Here is a 16,741-nt window from a genome sequence, read left to right as displayed (position 1 = left end):
GCGAAAGAATTCAGAAATGTATTTGGTTGTAAATATTTTTACATATCATAGAGCATCTAACTTGATTTTCTTGAGCAGTTCATTTTTTTTGACAAAAAGAAAAACCGAGTATTGGACCTCTCTCTTTCTCTCTCTCTCTCTCTCTCTCTCTCATCTTTGGGGTTATTTTTCCAAATCCCTAAAGAGAAGAAGCTGATGGCGAAGTTATTGCCATTAAAAATCAGTCTGTGAATGACCTTTGAATGGATATATACATGAGATAATCACTACTTCGGATCAATACCCCTGTCCTATCCCCACCACTCTCTTCTACTTCCCGAGCCTATTCACAGACTGGCTTGGTGGTATCAGAGGTAACCTTAGTTACTCATTTCTCTTGTTTGCATGTTTTAAAAACTAAGTGGAGAGAAGGGGTGATCATGAATTGTTTATGATCGTCACCTGGGCTATATGGTTTTGTTGGAACAAAACATGGGCTAATGAGCCTGATAAAATTCCACTGGATAGCTTAGTGGGCATCCAACTATCAGGCTGAATATCAACTTGCAAGAGACACAACAATGTCAGGGCAGATAAACAGACAAATCTACTGGTGTGCACCTCCCATGAGCTGGTACAAAGCGAATATTGATGCAGCTCTATTCAAGGAATCAACACAGGGTGGGATGGGTGTGGATTTTAGGGACAGCAACGGTTTGGTTTTGGCTGCTCTATCTGAGGTTGTCAATGATGTTCATGATGGCGGAGACAATCGAAGCTTTGACATTCATAAGAGGTATAAAACTTGCAGGTGAAACAAGTTTCAGGAATGCGATTATAGAAGGTGATTAGCTCCAAATTCTCAAAGCCCCATCAGGAAATTTTTCTCTACTGGGCGCTATTATTGAAGATGCAAAAATGTCTGCTAGGGAGTTGAGTAGTTGGTCTTTCGGGCATGTTCATCGAGAAGGGAATAAAGCGCAGCTCAAAATTTGGCATGAAGAGCTCAAATTTTTGGGTCCTGAATTTGTATGTATGGAAGAGACACCTACTTGTATTGCTGATATTATTCAAACTAAATCATTGTAATGGCTGTTTTCTGCTATTGCTGATTAATGAAATTACACGATCCACTTCTCAAATAATATTTGAAAAAAAAAAAAAAAGTAGGGAGAAGGGAATTAGTTATCATTCCCTTAGATGTTATCACAGTTAAGTAGGGAATCGTATAAATTGACAATCATAGCCATTTTATTATTATTATCTTGAGTTAGAGATAAAAGTTAAAACTCTTTCAATAATTTTAAATAAACAAATATAAGTTGATACCATAGTGACAAAATTGACAATTTAAATGTTTTTAATATAAGTGGAAGCCCTGCTTCCCCTTTCTCTTTTTATTTTTATTTTTTATTTTTATACAAACAAGTTATCGGGATCTTTAAGTATTTGACTATTTTCTCGAGCATATGCAGAGAATTATCAGCTGACCTCAAAATGGGGACAAGAAGTTTTTAACTGAGGATCTCATAGATATTATGAGGTCTTAGAAATCATTAAACAAACTCCTTTAGGTTCATGTCTTCCTTCTTAATACAATTTTTTATTTATTAGTTTTTGATTTGTCTTTTGTTTATTTATTTCACATTTTAAAGGTATAATTATACATTTTATTTTTAAAATAAAAAAATAATAAGACTACTGTAAACGACGCTAAATTTGATGCCGTTGGGCCGAGATATGTAACGAGTTAACGGTAGATATATGATGTCGTTGGATCGAGATGAAAGCAACGTTGGGTTTAAAGAAGAAGAAAAATGGAAAGTGGCAAGTACCACACTACACCCACAACGACTCTCTAAATTTTCCTTAACCAAGAAAACCAAACCAACCTCACTGCGCAAATCTCTGAACCTGTAATTCCAATTCCAGTTTTATGTTATGGAATTGTAATACTAGTTCTCCTCCATGGAATCAAGCTCCGACGATGACTTCGTTATCCTCACTTGCACAAACCCCAACCCGATCGAAGCAGAAGCAGAGTCAGAGTCCAAACACAAAAAAGAGATTCTCATTTCAACCACAGATATCCTAAGCTGGGACTTGCACACGATCCTCTGTTCCCAGACACTCCAAATTCACGCTAATCGGAATAGGCCAGTCTCTTCTCTTCTCTTCTCAACTGTTTGGTTCTCGGGAAAGTGAGAGAAAATTTATAATAAAAAATAAAAATAAAAAAACGAAATAGTCTATTTTCCTTTTCAAGAATTAAATTATAGTTGCTGATTACAGTGTGTTTGATTCCTTCTATGGGTAATCACAGGCTCATTGAACAATCTTCGTATTTTCGAGGCCTCCTCCGTGGCAGCTTTAGGTAATAGCTTTGAATTATTTTTTTACCGGTTATTACTATTAATAGGCTTGGTAATTTGGTTTAGTCTGATTATTTGTTCTATTAATGTATTACTGGCTAAGCCTTTGTTTGGTTGCCGAGAAAATTGAGCATAGAATGGAAAACACAGTTTTCAAACGACTCGTTGTAGTTAATCCTGTTGAGTGCAGAGTTTGGTTCATCATTGTGAACATGAATTAAATAATTATTAAATATATTTATATTTTCTATATAGTGTTAAGCATTTATTTTTCATATAATGTTAAATATATATATATATATATATATCAATTTAAAAGTAATAATGGATAATAAAATGAATTCATGACTATTAAAGGATGATTAGAAATTAGAATACAAACCAAGAATAAGAGTATTTATTAATTTTCATATGCATTTTACTATTAGAGCATGAATGCTCTATTTGTTTTGTGAAAGAGTATTTGATTCCTCTTTCCGTGTCTAAAAGGATATGGCTTGGACACGCATGCGTTTCCTACGCGTGTCTAGTTTCTGACACGGTTATGGAACCCCAAATGAAATGTCCATGCTTTATAAGAATAGTCTTCTCTTTGAATAAAATTTATTACTTGTCAAAGAACAAAAATTAAAATTCAAGAAATTATGATTTCCTCTATTTATATGTTTTTTTTGGGACAACTGAATGGAGCATAAGATGCAATAAGAGATGTGTCACAGTAATGGAAAGGGAGATTGGTTCTGTTTTTTGGTTTTACTGGGCTTGGTTGAGATAAATGTTATTTGTTGTCCTCTTGTGATCAATGCGTATCTTTAATCTCGAAACTCTTGAACTGAATGTATTTATTCTTTCACATCACCTAAATCTTCTCCAGTGAATCATGCCTGGATTGCATATCAATTCAGTGGAGCCTGGAAACATTTGTGGATGTTCTGAAGTGCATATATGGCTGCCCATTGCATATTACGCCGAATAATTTCATTCCTCTTTTTGAGGTAATCATTTACATGGTTTTGATATTTCTACTATTTCACCCTTACAGGTACTACTATTGTTGCTAGTACCCTAATGATGATCTGCAATATGGATCGGGCAATGTGTAATATATTGGATTAATATGGAAAGTAAACCTTTTTTGCATTGGTTCTTTATTAAATTTGATTCTCAAAAGAAGGAAAAACATGATTTTGCTTTTAAAGATATTGTTCAATGTATCTTCCATTATATTGGATTACTCCTACACTCTAACTTTTAGTTGGGCAACACATATAAGCCTGTCTATATTGTGCCACTTTCCAATGATAAGCAGCATGTCACCTTCATGTTTCTAATGTTTATCCCATAGAGATCCTGCTCCAAATAACATTTCACTTAGCCAATTCTCATCCTTGAAAATCTGCTCTGATTGCATAACCAATACTAAGTGGTAGCATTAACATTTACATGTAGCACGCCTCATTTCTCATTGATTGGAGATTAGTTATTGTAACCCTAACTGAAAATGCTCAAAGTGATCTATGTGATCATTTTACTTTGCCATTTTTTAGCTAAAAACTACAAGCTGTGTTCTTAAAGTTTGAAACCAAGACAGCTATGTATGACTTTCTCAAATCAAACTTTATTATATATTCCTCTTTTAAAACTCTTGTGCTAATCTTCCAGGGTGCGCTTTATTTTGGGGTGGAGATGCTTCTCTTGAAGTGTAAAACTTGGTTTTCTGAGGTATCTTCTTCTGAGGGGTCTGCGTCACTTCAATTACAATTGGATGATTTGATTCATATTTGGAAATTTGGTTTAGAGTGTGGTGAGGATCTCTCTGGTTTTTTTACTGTTAAAAATGATAAAACATGTAAAATCATGCCTCTCATTGTTTAATTTTTGAAGTTAACATCATGGTTTTCACTCTAATAGATGTATTTGGAATTCATTGCAGCAAATGATTTTCTTCCGGAATTATGTGCTAGCTTTCTTGCAAGGAACTTTGTAAGTGTAAACCATTCTCTAGCTTTAACCTTTAAGCATCCACCATATATACCTCAGATTGTTTCTTTTTTAGAAATTTCTGCATGATTAGATGGTTTGTTCAGTAATTATTCATGGTAGAGTATATTATATGCTCAAATCGTACTTGACTTTCTATGTTTCTTTTTGGTCTAATGCACATGTTGTATAGCATTTCATTTACTTCTTGTATTTGATTAGGTTATGTTTGTGTTTGATATTTTTTTATAAATCTTTTAAGCACTCATTTCCTCATAATCTTTTATTATAAAAGAATCCTACTTAAACATTTAGTTTGCACAAGTTTGGTACTGAGTAACAGACGCTCTGAAACCCACTGTCCTCCATCTAGCTAGTGCTTTCTGGTATTTGTATAATGCCTTTCAGCAAGCAATATCTTGTGTGGATTTTCATGCTATGATATTGATGATCTTGTTTGTTTGATTTAATTTTCCTTTTTTCTTAACTTTAATTTACACAGAATATAAATATGAAAGTGTAGGTGAAAGAGTAAGTTGACTCAGTTCTTACTGGGTTATTTCTGGCTGATTGTGCAGCATGCTGCATAATTGAAGCTATACACCCACAGAGGAAACTGATTAACCTAAATATAACACCATGTACAGCTGTCCTGTGTTTAGTTCTGATCATTCATGCAAAGCCCAAAAAAGGAGGGTTTCATTGACGATGGTGAGGAATGAGACAAGGAAGGCTAGAAGGACTGGAGGAAAGCCTAAAAGTCTATGGGCCGGGTCAAAGAGAAAGGAAGTTGTTATTGAGGATTTTACAGTGAAGATGGTTTTAGACAGATATAGCTGAATGATGAAGGAAAGAAAAATATCATGAACCAAGGTAGATGTAATCAAAATTCTGATGGAGTTTGCTTCAGTTTGAGAAGAGACATAGTCTCTTGTTAGGTGCCAAAGAAAATCCACATTAGTCAAATCTGCCAGTCTGCGAAGCTCCCTTGTTGGCTATGTATACCAAATAAGCAGTCAGGGTCAAGTAAATACTTATAAGTGATTATTTTATTATTATTATTATTTTTTTATAAATACGTATAAGTGATTATTCACTTGAGCACTCTTCCTTCTGTTGTATGTTTGGCTTAAGCATTGCTAGGTTTCTGGATGGCAATTCAAAAAGTTGTGATAATTTGATTTTACTTTGTGCAAGTGATTTGCTTTTACATTGTTGGAACCTCTTTCTGTTTAATGGAAGCTGATGATGGTGTGTTGTTTTGGGCAGATGTGGGCCATGTCTAGCAAACTTTTTGGAGATGTTCCATACCATTTGTTATTATCTTGCATAGAGCACCCCCATTTGACGGTTGACAGGTGGATCAGTTATTCTCTCAAATAGCTTAACTCAATGTTATATAATCTATTTGGGAATTCTGAAATCTCTCTGATCGTTTACAGTGAAATGCATCTTTCGGATGCACTTTTAGTTTGGGTTGATGCTAATGCCAAACAGTTGGAAAACTTCATCTTAACTAGCAAGGATTGTCACGACATCTTTAGACAAGTAAGCTTTGATGCTTTCATGTTTAACTTGAGGACAATTAGACTTTTCGAGTGAAAGTTCCCTCTCTTTTAGGAGATAAGTACAAGATTAGAGTGAAAGAGAATTTGTTTTATTTAACTAAACTCAGGTCAAATCCTTCTATTCCATTTTGTAATTTATAGGTTAAATTCAATAAATGATGGAGCTATATATGAGATTGGAAAAGATTATCCACATGCAAAGTGTGACAAATTTGACATACTGTCTAGTTTGTTACCTTAGTTTTTGGTAGATGGCGGAATGAAAGTGGTCTATTCATAATAACAAATGATGACCTATTTTATCATTATAAAATAGGACCCTTCAAATGGTGCTGTATTGTCTATATTTTAATTGAAATTAAAATTAAAAAACATGTCATCTCACATCTGCCTCTTCACTATAAGAACTTTTTGTCAGCTCTCTTATAAATTTTCTTGGCTAGTCTTATACATGTGATTTCATTATGACTCTAATTTTCTTAATCATCGATCTCTTCACTATAAGAGCTTTTTTATCAACTCTTTTATAAATTTTCTTGGCTAGTCTTATAAATGTGATTTTAGAATGGTTTTAATTTTCTTAAATCATCTTTTGGAATTATACTTTTTATTTTTATTTTTTATTTATGAAATCAGAATGACCAGAATTAAGTTAGGATGAATCTGTCTATTTCTTGTCTGGAAATTAGCATTTTTATAATATTTAAGTAATTGTGATATTCTTGCTTTATACTCATTCATTGTTCTTGTTGAAAAGATCCGCGTTAGCCTTTTGCCATTGTGGTTTGCTGCAGGTATGCTCAATTCTCTGGATGTTTTTCTTAAAGCACTGGAAGATATTTACTCATGTTCTTCATCAAATTCATTAATGATACAAGTTGATTGGTTTCATAATTCAGGGAAAAGAAGGTCTTGCCATTTCTCTGAGCTTTCTAAGGAGAGTGTTGACTCAATTTTTAAACTAATGAGTGTTCCACCCATAAATTCCATGAATGGCTTAGGAGATGGTGACTTGCACAAGCTCAGGGTTCGGCTGACAGAATATTCTAAGGTACTCTCTATACTAAATCTATAAGTGCTCTTTGAGCTTATGCAATGAGCTTTATGGGAGTTGGTTGGCTTCTTATGTCAGTTGGGTTGAAAAATATAAGCTAGTAGGACAAAATAGAAATAAATCTTTGAGTGATTTTCTGATAAATAAGGCCAGTTACACATGGATAAGCTTTATCTTCTGAACTCAACTTCTTGAGAAAAGGTAGTGGTGGAAGTGAGGTCATTTTAATTTACCCTTTTCACTTCTGGTTATCATTCTTTGATTTGGGTACAACAGATTATCAAGGGGTGTTTGGATAAAAGTATTAAAGGGGTATTTTAGATATTTTATTTACACAGGAAAGTGAGACTTTTTTCTTTTGATACATGATATTCTTAAAGTCAGATCCTTCTTTTTTTCTTGACAAATTGAGATTATTTAAAAAAATCACCCGCTGTACAAGATGCTACTAAAATTTGGATTAGAATTGGATTGTTATCATATGCAGTTTGTTTGGTGGGGAGTTAAAATTTAACATGGTGTTTGACTAAGAAATTGAAGATTTATACGTAGATGGAATTCAAAGTGGTTGTGCTAGCTTTTCCTTTTTCTTTAGGTTAGTGGGGAGTTACAATTTAACATGGCGGGTGTTATCATATGCAGTTTTTTTTGGGTAAATTTTGCTGAAAAAATTATATTTTTTTAGTTACCGGAGATGTATAGTATAGAAACTGAACTATATGGAATTTTATCATTTGTCCTTTAATGATTTTAATAATTCTTTAACATATACCATAATCGCTAATATATATATATATATTTGCTTTTTTAAAAATTATTTTTATTACTTATTTTTTATGGAAAGTAGGATTTTATGATCCTTGATCTGATCTATGAATCCCCTCCATCAATCATACATAGGATTCTGATTTTAACAAACCTTGGGAGTCTCTCCCCCACAATACATCCCCAATTACTCGGGTTGGCTACTTTTTTAATCATATTTTACATTACCTATAAAAAAAAAAACCTTGGGTGTCTCTAGAATGGAGGAATTCTTTATTTATGTGTATCAAATTCATGAAGGAAGTCATGTGGTTGAGTTTGCATAGATAGCCAATCTTACCTACCGTTGGCTCCAATTGTTAAACTTGTCTCTGCCATGTAGTTCATAATTGTATCACTTAATTTTTCCTCGCAGAAACTGAACCTTTCAGGTTCTTTCTGTTATTTATCTTTCCAATATCTGTAGTTTTATGTCACTAAGTTGACGTGCAGCCAATTCCACCTGCCTTAATTACGGTTGAGATGCACAATTTTCATTTCACCTGCACATTCTTCATTATTGTACTTATCAAAAAAAAAAAAAAATCTTCATTATTGTATGACTTAAATCTTTCCTCTTTGTGCAGAAGGTGAACCTTTCAGGTTGTCCACAGATAACATTAGCGATTCTTCTCTTGTCTTTGCTTCCTTCTTCATATAGCATAGACCCCACCTTAAGAAAGAGTGTTAAAAATTTTACAATGAACTTTGGGTGTCTTGAGAGAGAACAATGTCCAATTTCACAGGGTTTGCCAATGCTATCATTTGAATCGGTACAGGAGGTAGATATTTCCAAGTGTCCAAGGCTGCATCTTGAAGCGGCTATTACATGCTTCAGCAAGTCATTTCCTTCTATAAGAACATTAAAAGCAGCTTATCTTTTGAACTTCAAGACAACAACTTTGCATCAATTGGTGCAGAAATGCCCTCTGCTCTGTGAAGTTGACTTAACCATTGATATTAGTCCTCTTATACCAGCACAAGTTTCAGTTGCATCCTCAAGTGCAGCTATTGCTCTGCTACTATCAAACAAGTCTGTCGGTGTTAGAGAAGATCCTGAGGATGTTTTATCATTAAAGAAGCCTGGACTATTATTATCAAATATTACAAAACTCACGCTGGAGGGCCGAACTGATCTCTGTGGTGAGATTATGTCATTTTGCAAAATTCCACCAAAGAAATTTTGTCATATCCAGTTTGTGGTATTAGGTGTGCGTTTGGATTGAAATGAAAAATTAAAATTATTTCACTACAGCTTATTTTTGTTATTATTTATGGGCCCCATTGCACTTTTTTGCATTATTCATGGCTCTACTGTATTATTTCAACTAACTTTTATTTTTATCTACAGTACTTTTAGTAATAATTTTTCAATTTTAGCAAAATAAGCAGTATTCAAACACATCCTAGAAGTTGCACTCCGATTCATTAAAAATCTTTATGGGTTAATGGGGTAGAGTTCATCATTTTATGAAATCTTGTTTTGTGATTTCTCTTATGGAACAAGGGATCAGTGGGATAGACCAGACCACAATATGTGCGCAATGCAATTGATATGAGCACAAATTTTGTCATAGCAATTTTTTTATTTTTTTATTTAAACCTGTAAACATCAAGTAGAGAATGAATTGTACAATCTTGATCTTGGATGTGTTTGGAGGGAAGTTCTAGCTAGTGTATGCAAGCACGTATTGCACCTTAGTGATTATATATATATATATATATATGCTCGTCCCTCAAATTTAATGAGTTGCAATGTCGTCCTCGAAATATTTAAAAGGTATCAATTTTATCCTTCTATCTATCTTTCGTAAAACTTATTCTAGGTCATGTACACATGTTAGCTTTTTAACATGCCCATCTGCACTTTGGTTGTCATGTATGCCCCTTCTTTAACAATAGATGGATGGAAGGATGAAATTGATACCATTTAATTTTTTCAGGGACTAATTGCAACTTTTTGAATTGGAGGGATGGAAATTGAAGTTTGACCCAATTAATGGGATGAAAAGAATTTTTTTGCCTTATTTATTTATTTTTTTTATGAGTTTTGCTCCAAAGGGAGGGGGGTGTTGAAATAATGATCTCCACTTCATGAAATGTGGTCCCTAACTGATAGTGATACCCCTTTGGGATGGAGTTTTTTTTTTTTTTTTTTTTTAAATTATAATTTTTTTAGAAGAGGGGGTGGGGGGAATACACTACCCTACTGACCATTTCTTTCAATGTTTATGCCAGACTTGGATCTCCAGTATATTTCAAAATTTTGTGNCACTTTCATTGATCAGGTATCTCCACTTCATGAAATGTGGTCCCTAGCTGATAGTGATACCCCTTTGGGTTGGATTTTTTTTTTTTTAATTATAATTTTTTTGAGAAGAAGGGGGTGGGGGGAATACACTACCCTACTGACCATTTCTTTCAATGTTTATGCCAGACTTGGATCTCCAGTATATTTCAAATTTTGTGCTTCCTTGCGTGATCTGAACCTGAAAGGGTGTATATCGGTGACAGATGTTGGTATTTCAAAACTTATATGCAATTGTATGAAACTACATTCAATTGTAGCATGCGATACTTCTTTTGGAAAAATTCAGTTCTAGCTCTTTGCTCTGGTATTTCTTCTAATTATGGTAACTCTTCGGCTGATGATTTGGGATGGAATTGTAATTCTTTGATATCTAATCTCCTAAAGCTGCATATTGGTGGCTGCAAGAGTGAGTGTTATTTCCTACATGTTATTCTCTCTGTTAAAAGTTCAGTTAGGATTGAACTATAATTGTTTTTATTTTCCTTTTATTGGCTTTTTTTATTATTTTATTTATTTATTTTAAATATGTCTTTCTAAGGTGGTGGATCCTGAGTGGACAGGAAGTTTACCAAGGAAAACTCATGAAAAAAGATATGGATTTAGGAAACAAAGGAAGGAGAGAGAGAGAGAGAGAGAGAGAGAGAGAAGAAGAAGAAAATTGCATCAATTCTAAAATTTAAATTATCTATAAAACTCAAAAAATATCCAAAAGCTCTGAATGAAATCAATGAATAATTCACTGAAACTCAGGAATGTAGTGTCTTGAGAATGTGCTTGCTCCTTGCCCAAACATCTTTTAATCCTCTCAACCAAATTCTCCAAATCAAATAGTGTTCTTTTCAAACTATAATATTCCTTCCCTACCAAAATTCCTGTGATTCACCAATTCTTTCTGTGGAGAACAATTAAGAGTAGGCATAGCTCTGCTCATCAAATACTCCATGGGAAAGCTGGTCACCCACATAATACTGATGAATTTAACTCAAACTAGTTAAGGACCATGGCCATAATCTGGCTATATTTTCATTGAAGTAAGCTTCCTTCATAGTTAAGATTTTTAATCCTTTACTGTCTAATTACTTAATTGTGGGAGGGAAAGGAATAAAATTGCAAAACGAGCTTTAAATTGTTATGGTATGGCTTCTTTTTATTATATTTATTTATTAACATTGGTGAAATTATGGAGTCCCATTCCAGGATTGATTGTTAATGTAGTAAGGTACTGATGTAATTTTCTGCCTTAAAATAAAAGCCTGAGTAGAAGTAACAATTAAGAGTGAGGGAAATCTGGCGCACTTGCTTGATGAAAGCCTGTACTTCAATTAACTCAACAAAGCTTTCTGTTAACAGCTCTGGGCTAGCAATTCTCCTTTCTTGCCTTTTAAAAAAAAAAAAAAAAAAAAAAAACCCAAATCCAATCTATTGGGATTAGGGTTTTCATGTTCAGTTATTGTCATAGTTGGTTTACAGAAAGTAGTTTAGGAGTTATGATGCTTAAAGATGTACTTGAGACATATGTATAAATTTTTTTGTAGGTGTTGACAAAACATCTCTTTTAGAGCTTCTGTCTCAAACAAAAATGCTGAAGAGTCTTTGCTTGAGGGATACTCAGCTTGTTGACCAAGCTCTGCACTCTTTCTCAGGTTCTTCATTGGAGATGCTTGATATTTCTAATACCATGGTTAGTCATGATTTATGGAACCTGGTTTTTTCCCTATTTTCCCCTGGAGAGTATATGAATGTATTATATATTTTTGACTCTGCATTGTATATTCATCCTCATGTAAAGAATTACTCAGTCAATGACCGTAAAATTTACGGATATTAGCTAGTTTGAATCTGAAAATAGAATTAGTAGATGCAACATGCCAAATAAATCTGACCTAGGCAGCCTTAATCCCAAACTACGGAAAAATTGACCTACCAGTCTATTCTAATTATTTTATTTGGACTAGGAAACAAAATGGTTTTAATTGTCAACCTAATGGTTCCCTACTGTAAAATACATCTTGTATTCGTGCGAAGAAGAATCATGTCTAATGGTTTGTTGGGTCAGCTGGTCCTATAGAGCTACTATCTATCAGCCCCTCCAATCCAATCCATTAAATAGAGCATGCTGTCCTTGTGAAAGATGCATATCAAAAAAGAAGTGTGTTTGTTTTCTTGGGTTTAAGTTTGATTCTTATTTAGGCGCTAATGTGTTCTCTTTGTATTTCCAGTCTATGTAGACAATCAAGGTAAGGCTTTAGATGTGACAAACCCCAAAAAATTTCTAATGAATTTGAGTGAAGGAAGAGAGATATTAAGCTTCAGCATCTGACACCTCTGACCAAATAGAAAGATCATGTGTTTTTAAGTCTCCTTGTTCTTGCTGCTGCAACCATGGTGATGATGTACTAATTATTAAACATACTGTTTTTTTTAACCCAGGGTTATTGTGCTTGTAAAATTTCAGGTTTCTGCAGCTGCATTAGCTCACGTAGTCCATGGAAATCCAGGTTTAAAGTGCTTGAATGCGAGGGGCTGCAGAAATATATTTCGACAGGAAAGTAACACCTCAGGGGGAGAAAATTATTACTTGTATAAAGATTTGTATCTTGAGTTAGGCAATTGCAAATTGGAAGAAATTACCTTAGGATGGGGATTTTCTTATCTCTCTCTGGAAGCTCTCCAACCTGCGATTATGTCACTAAGGTCAATAACTGTGGGTTTAGGTGGATCATTAGGTGAAGATGCACTGAAACGACTACCTGCAGCTTGTCCTATGCTAGAGTCAGTAATTCTTCATTTTCAGGTATTAATTTTCTTTGAAATTCGAGATTCTTCTTTATAACAAAAATGGGGATTCTTCTACGTGATACTTGTTATTGAATAAGGGGATTGACACATGCAGTAGGTTCTGTTCACTACAAGGGCATGCTTCCCTGTCTGGGATAACTACTTCACAGTAATTATGCTCACTGTGTGTTCTGATTCTCTGGAGAAAAATTGATCAGACAATATTTCTGATATGGTTGAAGCTGTACGGCACATGGAGATATGCTTTTGTTTAGGATGATTGAAAGGCCCTTTCTTGCACTTTTTTTCTTTTTTCAGAACGAGACAAACTTACTTTCTCTTGCCTAATAGATTGTCTGATAACCTCTCATATGACTGAGATCAGTATAACTTATCAAGTAGCATATTTACAATCTTTTTTTTTTTTTTCCTCTTGCGAATTGAAATACACTTATTTATTCTGGCTGTGACTTTATTTCATGATCTGGGTTCTTTACAGGTCATCTCGGATACTGTCATAATGAACATCTTGGCATATTTGAGAAATTTGCGAGTGTTGGCGTTGTGCTATTGCCTTGGTGATATATCTATGTTAAGCTTCAGCCTCTCTATGCAAAATCTGAGGAAATTGAGGCTTGAAAGAGTAACCCCTTGGATGACCAATAATGATTTAGTTATTCTGACTCAGAATTGTGCAAACTTGGTTGAGCTTTCCTTGCTGGGATGTAAGCTTCTCAATTCAGGTCAGGAGTCATTGTTTGTAAAGTATAATTTGCATCAGTCTGCATAAATTTCATGTTCTTGAATCCTCTTATTTGTTGTTTCATGATTCGAGTTCAAATATCAACAAGAAGCAAATGAGAGAGTATGAGACCCATCATTAAATGGTTCTTTTTATTGCTGCATGGTAGACATATCTCTTTTTCTCTATATTGTATCCATGCTTAGCATATCTTTATAGCAGATTTGGAATAATGGTCATATTCATTTCTAGTTGTTGGATGGTAATTGATATGTCTACCTTATCTTTTGGCCTTTATCACAGATTCTCAAAAGATTATCTCACATGGATGCCCAGGCTTGATTTCTATCCATCTTGAGGTTTTTTATTCTCTCTTTTCTTTTAAATGTATACTGAAATCCTTTTTTTTATTATGCTAAAATTTGATACAGATCCTTCCAACTAAAACGTTCTTAAGTGCTTCTGATGTAGATGAGTGATGGTTAAAGCACCTGCTGTCTTCTTCATCTTCTTGCTCTCCTTGAGTTGCTGGAAAAAAAGAAAAAGAAAAAAAAAAGGGAAAACAAGAAAGAAACGTAGGTCTATATAGCCTTAGAAAACCTTGAATAAAGCTCTAACATTGGTTGTCAGATGCTTTTAGCTAAAATGCTTACTCTGTTTTGATAACAATGGATCTAAGCCACCCCATTCACCTCTTTTCTTTTTTCTCATATGTATGATTTTGTCGTTGCATTATTATTTTCTGCTCTTTTAGTGTTCATGTATGTTTCCAAATGTGATGACATTTAGGAATGTGGAGAAGTCACAGCAAATGGGGTTTCTTCTCTACTCGATTGTGCAGCTATTGAAGATCTGTTGCTGCGTCATAATGTGAGCCTTCTTTTACTGCTCTTTGTCTTGCATCTTGGATACAGGTCTAGTTAATGTTCAGATGAATGGATCAAATTAATGTGCTGTTACATTGGAACATGGTACACAAATATATCCATTGTTGATTTCTTGTTTTGGAGTTCCTCATCTATTGTTTATAGCTTTAGTTATATTATCCTTTTGTGTCTATGGTTTAGTTTGAATTGTATAGAGCCCTGTTTAATGTGGTGAAGAGTGCACAATGTGGTTGCTATGGGCATTGTGATTGCATTGGCAGACCAGGAAATGAGCTAAATTTGTTAACTTTGTTCAGTTTATGCATTATAAGAATTAAATTATTATAGCATTATAATTATGAATCATCTGCGGTTGTGTGGTTCTTCTCTAAGGACCAGATCATTGCTTTTGAAATTTGAAAATAGCTAGTCATCATCCTACTAGATTTTCATCATAATTCTTTCAGGTGAATAGATACAGTTATGACTAGATAATGTACAGAATTGAGGCTGTAATTAGCCAAATCATAGATTCATTGGGGTACAATTTGTATACATATTTTGTACTGTGACAATATTTTATGTTGAAGTTTGAACTTTGTGATGTCAACTGTTGTTGATGTATATTTTTTTTCACCTCAAGTAGGATAAAGATAAATTTACTCTGTTTGGATAATTTGGATTCTAACTCCTGTTTATGAACCTTTGAGATTTATAACTGACTGACTGCTTATTTGCTGGGCTTGAATCTAATCAACATTATTCAGGGTCGTGGGATACAGAAAACCTTCATTTTTGATGCTGCTTCGAAGGTACTCTCATACTCTCATTACAGTGTCACTGTTCTCTACTGTTGTTTCTTTCTTGTCAGAGAAATCAAGTTTAACAACTAATGTCATATTTTCTTCCTTTAATCATGATTACAGTTACCAATGCTTCGGAAGATATCTCTAGATGTGTGTGATGCAAGTGAAGGTGACTTTGACATTCCAGATGTAAGTTACAAAATGACTACCCTCTAGTGTGTACATTAATTAATCAATCTAAGTAAAGAACTTCAGATATTGTGCATATTTAGTTTTTTTTTTTTTACCCACAGCCAAGGATACTTTTTCACATGTATATATAATTAGCAACATTAATCCTACCCTCTGGTTACCTTCCTTCCCTTTGAAGGTTCAGAACATCGTCAAGAAATAGAGCAGAAGGAATGAGACTCCCTCTCTCTCTCTCTCTCTTCTTGGCAAATTTAAACCTTGTATTGAACGCAAACCCACTCCATCATTCTACCATGTTATCCAATCCACGTGACCATAGGCTTACCTTTTGCCCAGTTGAATCAAGTGGACTCATCTATCAAAACCTCAAAGCAAAGCAAGACCAAGACCATTTAGAGCAACAAAATGAGTGAGGCTACATTTTAGGATAATTCTAATACATACCTCCTTTTTTTCCTCTTAGCATTTATAGTCTTTAATTTGTGGTAATTAAGCTCTATTCTGTTATCCTGTTTTATCTGCCGCAGTATGCTGAAAGGTGCTTCTTGAGTACTGTGAAGATAGCAAGATGCAAGTCCCAGAGATGTAATTTTACCCTTTCAGCTCATAGAACGCCTGTGCACGAGGAGACACTAGTGCTGGTTTGGAACAGCAAGAATCTCTTGAGAACAGTGGTGAAGGAAAGACTCTAACTATTGACACTGATATGGAGCCTCCATTAAATAATTTGGTAAGGTCACACGACTTCTTTTCAAGGCATAGAAAATGGGTATCACCAATGATTCCCTTTTTGACACTATCTTGTTCTATAATTGTACATTGTTACAAGAAGTTTGTTTCAGATGTTATATGTTAGGAATTTTTGTATGCTGTATACTTGATGTCCTTGATACTTAAGCTGATTCGATTGCAGTTGTCCTTTGCATGAGCCATGAGGTGATGGTCCAAGAAAACAATATGAATTTTTTAGTTTGTTCATTGTCGATTCCCTAACATTTTGCTTGTAGATATATTTTTTACCTGGGCCAATCTTAAACAATTTCGCGGGACTAAGTTTCCAAGTTGATGGAGAATGCAACATTTCTCAAACGTGCAATTGGAGAAGGTGATATGTTATTGAAAAAGAAATGAAGACATAACTCAGTCTTATATTAGATCGGACATTATTAAAAGTAGATGCAAATTCATGCGATATTTGGAAAAATGTAATATAATTATTTTATAAGAATATAATGTAAAATTTGTATTTTAAAGTATGTACTATTTTTCAGTTTTAAATGGAACATATA

The 16,741-nt window shown here is 34.1% G+C and overlaps 1 protein-coding gene across 1 annotated transcript; it reads left to right on the top strand.

Moving 5' to 3' along the window:
- The first annotated feature begins 1,786 nt into the window (after nucleotides 1-1,786).
- Nucleotides 1,787-16,430, top strand: LOC111997474 (BTB/POZ domain-containing protein FBL11). The gene is given in 21 exon segments (XM_024029569.2): nucleotides 1,787-2,135; nucleotides 2,303-2,353; nucleotides 3,226-3,346; nucleotides 4,014-4,155; nucleotides 4,285-4,334; nucleotides 5,601-5,689; nucleotides 5,774-5,879; nucleotides 6,657-6,693; nucleotides 6,799-6,950; nucleotides 8,345-8,900; nucleotides 10,195-10,221; nucleotides 10,224-10,343; nucleotides 10,346-10,474; nucleotides 11,604-11,749; nucleotides 12,524-12,862; nucleotides 13,346-13,589; nucleotides 13,892-13,947; nucleotides 14,378-14,458; nucleotides 15,222-15,266; nucleotides 15,381-15,449; nucleotides 15,980-16,430. Coding segments are annotated over 21 exon segments (2,913 nt in total). The 5' UTR covers nucleotides 1,787-1,947; the 3' UTR covers nucleotides 16,145-16,430.
- The last annotated feature ends 311 nt before the right edge of the window (nucleotides 16,431-16,741 follow it).

This window comes from Quercus suber, unplaced genomic scaffold, assembly GCF_002906115.3.
Source record: "Quercus suber isolate HL8 unplaced genomic scaffold, Cork oak 2.0 scaffold_195, whole genome shotgun sequence".
In the NCBI taxonomy this organism is placed as follows: Eukaryota; Viridiplantae; Streptophyta; class Magnoliopsida; order Fagales; family Fagaceae; genus Quercus; species Quercus suber.
Note: the sequence above shows the minus strand (reverse complement) of the source record. Positions and strands in the feature narration are given on the sequence as shown.